Consider the following 6,000-nt stretch of genomic DNA (forward strand, 5'->3'; position numbering starts at 1 on the left):
AAGGCCTCAGGCTGCTGCCTCTAAAGTCCCAGCGCTCACCCAGCCCTGGCTGCAACAGCGAGGAAATACAATTAGCATTTTGAACTACAACACACTTTGATCTGCAACGCACTCAACTTTGTTCAAACCCCATTTTAAATATTTTTCTTCCACATATTAAACGTGGTCTCCTTCTTTCGTACAGCCCATGGAGAGCAACTGAGAGATTCAGTCGCAAGTCATTTAGCCATTCAATTGCTTTGTCTGAGAGTAGGTGAATGGCAGAATCACCGATCCACCAATAAACACCCTCAATCCATCCACTCCCTCACCCACCCTATAAGGGTAAACGGAGGATATGTTTTAATTCACGTTAAATGCGTATCGCACATTTTAATTCAATATATACATACTTTTCGGTATACACATCTTGGCAAGCAATCATCCAAATTTGACATAACCGCGGGCGTGTAGTGCCACATCTACGCACGTATACGTACAAGTGGGACGTCAAGCGATCGGTGTTGACAGAGGCTTAAATGCCGTTACCAGATTTGACACAGACTGCATTATTTAATGCGCGCTGGCACTGACGCTTAGAGGCACACAACTCCGATGACAGCGCGCGAGAGAGACGGTGAGAGGATGCGACGGAGAGAACAACACGGCCACTGACGCGCACACACAGACACATCCGCAGGCACCGCGAATGCGAAGGCAAAGATCCACCCCGCATAGCCTTGAACAGACTGTTGGGGACAAGTGCTGTTAGCGAGTATGAAGGCCGGCACGGCACACGAGGGGGCGAGTGGCCAGCACCACGCCGGGCCGTCTTTGTCCCACCAGCGGCGATGTCCACACGCGGCACTCAGCAGGCAGAGTCGGTGGCGAGCGTCTGTGTTTGTGCTTGCAACTCGAAGCGCACCTGTGACAACGACCGGACACGTCTCTGGGAAGGGGAAAAACAAAGAGCTTCATGGCTCATCGGATTCCTCCGGGACAAATAAATCTTCTTAACATTCCGCTTTGTGAGCCGCACGGCCGCGTTAACTCCCCGCTCCCCGCCCCCCCCCCCCCGCCGCAGGACGTGTCCGTGTCGCTGGTGCTCTCCCTGCTCTGGCTCCTCGCCTCGTGCCTGTGGGCCGCCAGCCTGGCTGAGCTGCGCGCCTCCCTGCAGCCGGCACACCTCGGGGCGCTGGTCCCCGCGTGCCGCGCCGCCGCCGCCGCCGCGGCCGCCGCGGCCGCCGGGAGGGACCCCCGCGCGGCCGCTCTCCCCCAGGCACTGCCGGCGGGGATGGTGGCGGCGGCGGCGAGGGGGGCAGGAGGAGGAGTGGGAGCGGGAGGCGTGGGGCGCTCGCGGTGCGAGTGGAGGTCGGCGCCGACGCTCTCCTCCCTCGTGGTGGCGGCGGTGAGTCGGGCCACGCGGCGATTCCTCCTCAGGGAGGGCCCGGCCCCCCTCTCTCTCTCCGCGCCCCCCCCCCCTTCTCTCTCTCCATGCCACCAGCGGCTCGGACGGGGCTCGTTTGACCGCGGCCCAACACGCCGGGTCGGTGCGGTTTGGTGGGGGGGGAGCATGGATGTAGAAGCATAGAAGTACAGTGCAACGTTAGATTTGGCTGTACTGCTCTCCACTTTGGTGTTAAAACCCCTCCTCAAAATTCGCTTAATTTCTCTTTTGGGTTTAAAAATTCGCTCCGCTACTTTTTAGTTTGTCCTCCCATTGGCCAACGTTTTATTTGTTTATAGTGGTGAACAGTACTTTATAAATGCTATAAATCGTTATCACAATTACTGCCCACCACATAGCCCCGTAAGGCCTGTGACTCCTGGACATCTGTGAAAAAGAGCTTCACAGCTCATCGGATTTCTCAGAGAGAAATAAACATTCTGAATAAAATAAACATTCTGAATAAAATACAGATTGAGGCGACCTGCTTTGTCCATGGCGTTCACCCATTCAAGCACTACCCGGGGCTTAAGTCCAGGAGAATCATAATCAATTTAGTAATAGTAGTAGGTTTTTAACCTTTCAACTGGTACAAAACTGGCACCTTTATACAAGGCATCATGTTTGCAATAACCACAACACAAGCAGTCAAAATGCAAACAAAGAGAAACAACTCTGATAATAATAATGATATGCACTGTCCTTGAAGTTGATTGGTCCACACCCGAGACAGCTTTTCTTAGAGCCTAGTCTCCATTGGTGTTGGACCAAAAACAGCGCACTATCAGAGTATTGAGAGCTCGGGGTAAGCATTTAATACATTTATACTGAAGGAATCCAATAAGCTATATTAAGCTGTTTTTTACAGACAGTCCTCTTGGCCTGTGAGATTCCCGATGAGATCGGCAAACAAGAGTCGTGGAGCTCTGGGCTTCGGGCGGCACCATCGTGACCACGTGGCGGAGACGTGGGAAGCGCCGGCGCGGCGCGGTCGCCGCGCCGAGTCCCTAACGAAACGCTTCCCCCGCCGCCGTTCGCCCGCAGGTGTTCGGCTTCATCAACTGGCTGCTCTGGACGGGCAACGTGTGGTTCGTCTACAAGGAGACGGGCTGGCGCGCGCCGTCCCTGCGGCCCCTGCTGCGCCACGGCTCCGCGTTCTGCGCCTCCGAGCCGGACCTCGCCACGTCCACCCGGAGGGGCGACCGCGGCGGCGGCGGCGCGGCGGCATCCTCGGTGATCGGCGACCGCGACTTCGAGCGGGCCGCCGGTGACCACGTGCTGATCGACCTGGGCGGGCAGCTGGGCACGAGCCCCAAGGCGCGGCTCCTGCAGCCGCAGATGTCGTACCACGAGTACGACAACCCGTGTTACACGCACGGCGAGGACCCCCCGCTCGCGGAGGCCAGGGCGGCGGTGACGGCGGTGGCGGCGGGCCCGGCGGAACGCAAGGGCGACGCGCGGATGATGCTGGCCGAGGAGGTGCAGGAGGTCCTGTACCGGCGGCTGGGCGTGGCGGCTCTGCCGGCGGAGACGGTCGCGACGCTCGCCTCGCTGTCGCCCTCCTCGGTCGTCCTGTCGTTCTTCTCGACGACGTTCTGGACGCCGGCGGCGGCGGGGGGGGAGGGCGCGGGGGCGGCCGGGCTGACGCAGGCCACCGGGCGCCCCCCGCGGGCTCGGGGCGCGCGCCTCTCGACGGGACACAGCTTCTCGGCCGACGACGAAGACGAAGACGACGAGGACGACGGCGGCGACGACGGCAAAGACATCGACGGCACGCAGCGCCCCAAGAAGGTGTACGTGAGCATCCCCAAGCTGGAGTGCCACGACGACGACGACGACGACGAAGACGCCGACGGGCACGGGAGCGGCGGCAGCGGCGGCAAACGCGCCCGACCGAAGATCGTCCACCCTAGCGCCGTCCGGAAGGCGGACGGCGCGGAGGAGGCGAGCAAACGCGACGCCGCTATCATCGACGACCTCATCAAGAAGGGCTACCTCATCGTGCAAAACGACGGGTGCGGCAAGAGCGGCGGCGACGACGACGACGGCGCGGGAGGTCGCCCAACCCGCCTGCGGAGGCAGCACCCCATCGCCAAGAGGAAGTACGCGAGCGGCGGGAGCCAGAGGTCCGCGCTGGGCCGCCAGAGCCTGGACGCCGGCGGCAGCAGGTTCTACTGCGACGACGGCGACGGCGGCCTGGCCGACCCGCACGAAGCGCGGGCCAGGAAAATTCACGTGAGCGTGCAGCGGCGCCGCTCGACGGGCGCGCGCAGCCTCAACGACGTCGACTTCGACGACGAGGGCAGCCGGGAGGTCGGCTCCTACGGGGGCGACGCCGGGGGCGGCGTCAGCAGCGCCGAAGAGATCATGGTGTCCTGCGGTTGGGGCTCACGGCGCGGCGGCGGCGGCTCCAGCATCGGCGGCGGCGGCAGCTCCGGCATCGGCGGCGGCGGTGGCGGCGTCGCGGTCGTGAAGGCAGCACGGCCGGCGTCTCCGACGCGAAGGTCCAGCGCGACTCTGTCTCGGCCGCGCTGGGCCGAGAGCCGCAGCTGCAACTCAACCGACACGCTCAGGGTGGACGCGGCCGCGTGCGCGGGCTCGTCAGGCGGGTCTATGAGGCTCAAGAGCCCCGAGCGAGCCTGGGGTGAGCGTCGGGCAAGCTCCGTGCGTCACCACCACGCGGCAGCCGGCGCCGGGACGGAGCGTTTTAAAGGCGAGGCCGGCGGGGACGCCAGGGACGCCAGGGGCGAGGGTGGGGGCGTGCGCAGCCGGGGAAGGTCGACGGACGGGCGGGGACGAGAGGGCGGCGCCGGCGCCGGCGGCGTTGATAGGGGACGGTCGATGGACGGGAGAAGGAAAAACAGCATCGACGTCGTCGTCGACAGGGGGAGATCGATGGACGGCCGCGGTAAAGACGGCAGCGGTTGCAACGAAGTCAGGGGCGGTGACCAACTTGGCAACCGGCTGAACTTGAACAGGACGAGTGACTACATGTTCGAGAGACGCAACAGCACGAGCAGGATCCCGGCACGCAGCGGGAGCAAGAACCTGATCGTGACGAACGGCGGCGGCGGCGGCGGCGGACCACGGAACGCCGCGTCCAGCGGCTACGCCACGTGGGCCACGGCGGGCACGGCCGCGATAAGAACGTCGGCCAGCGCGGGCGACCAGAGGAACATGGCCAGCAGTGCGGTCACGTCGGCCACGGCGTCGGCCACGGCGTCGGCCACGTCGTCGTCGTGGAGCAGGAGGGACTTGGACGAAACGACGGGACCGGCGCGGCGGAGACGCAGCCGCGAGCGCAGCCGCGAGCGCGGCCACACCGCCCCGCGGAGGAAGCGACGCAGCGCCACGGTAGAGGGGGCCCCGCGGCACGCCGAGGACGACGAAGCGGCACGGCCCGTCGGCCGAGAGGCGCGGGGGGAGGGGTCGACGGCGGCCGCGGCGACGGCGACGGCAGCGGCGACGGCGGCGGAGAAGCAGTGGTGGTGGCGGCGGGCGGCGGCCGACGCGACGGAGACATGGGGGGTCGACACGCTGCTGCCCGACCCCGAGAGGTGGCGCCGGCACGGGTGGTGGCGCGGCGGGCCGAACGATGTCCAAAGCGAGCGGCACGGCGACGACAGCAGCGAGGGCGACAGCGACGACGATGGCGGCAGAGTCGTCAATGAACAATACGCGTACGCTGCCAAACGGAGGCCGTCCACCAGAATTGAGAATTTGTAAAGATGTCAACAACAAAAAACAACGCGTGTACAGAGTTTAGTGTGCTGGCTTGTGTGGGTGCGATGTCAGGGGGCGGGGTCAGGATTTGCACATGAAACTCCCACGGTTCATTCGCTGCAAGTATGTTTTGTTTGAACACGTTTAAATGCGCAAAGGAAGCGAGGCTGCGTGCATTCACCTCGCGTAACGACAGGGGTTACGTTACGGTGGCCCTGTGGTTGAAGTCGAATGGTGCCATATTTCTGGACCGTTGCTTTTTCCCAATGTTATGCAAAATCCTCCTTTTAAATTGCACACAACCCGCCTCACTTGTGTCGCTTTTGTTTTCAGACGACCCAGCCAAATGAACTAAATGGAACCAGGCAGAAATGTAGGCGAGGTAATATTTCCTGCTCAGCGCATCAAACTAAAACAGTGTTAAGGTATTTAGGATAATCAAGTTTACACGAGAAAATGTGTAAAAAATAAATAAGTTGGGCATGTTAATTCTAGATTTGAAGCTTTCGTGACTGCAATGAATCATATTCTTAGGTTTTTTCGGTAAAGTCACGTAGGTAAAACATCAAAATTAATGAAAATAAAATCAAATAAAACAAAAATCACGACGTTTCGGAGGCAACACAAGTCTCCGTCATCAGGTGGGACCGTCACAGCCAGATTAGCTGCATCAAGTGAGGCAATGATTCAAGATGTAATCCCTTATAAGCAAGTTGGAGGGGGGAGGAGAGGGGGGGGGGGGAGCTCATCAGAATGTGGTAGCCAATGAATGGAACGTATCGGGAGGGAGGGGGGGGCGGGAGGGGGGGGGGCGGGGCCAAAAAATTGAACGACGGCTTGGACGTGGTTGC

At 61.5% G+C, this 6,000-nt stretch overlaps 1 protein-coding gene across 1 annotated transcript in view; it reads left to right on the forward strand.

Moving 5' to 3' along the window:
* The window catches only part of LOC144946131 (uncharacterized), a 99,800-nt gene extending 94,016 nt beyond the window's left edge, over nt 1-5,784 (forward strand). The window contains exons 4-5 of the mRNA XM_078874893.1: nt 1,064-1,387; nt 2,471-5,784. Coding sequence (XP_078731019.1) covers nt 1,064-1,387; nt 2,471-5,152 — 3,006 coding nt within the window. The 3' untranslated portion in view covers nt 5,153-5,784. The remainder of the gene's footprint in view (nt 1-1,063; nt 1,388-2,470) is intronic.
* Nucleotides 5,785-6,000: the final 216 nt, after the last annotated feature.

The sequence above is a fragment of the Lampetra fluviatilis genome, chromosome 40 (assembly GCF_964198595.1).
Source record: "Lampetra fluviatilis chromosome 40, kcLamFluv1.1, whole genome shotgun sequence".
NCBI classification, from domain to species: Eukaryota; Metazoa; Chordata; class Hyperoartia; order Petromyzontiformes; family Petromyzontidae; genus Lampetra; species Lampetra fluviatilis.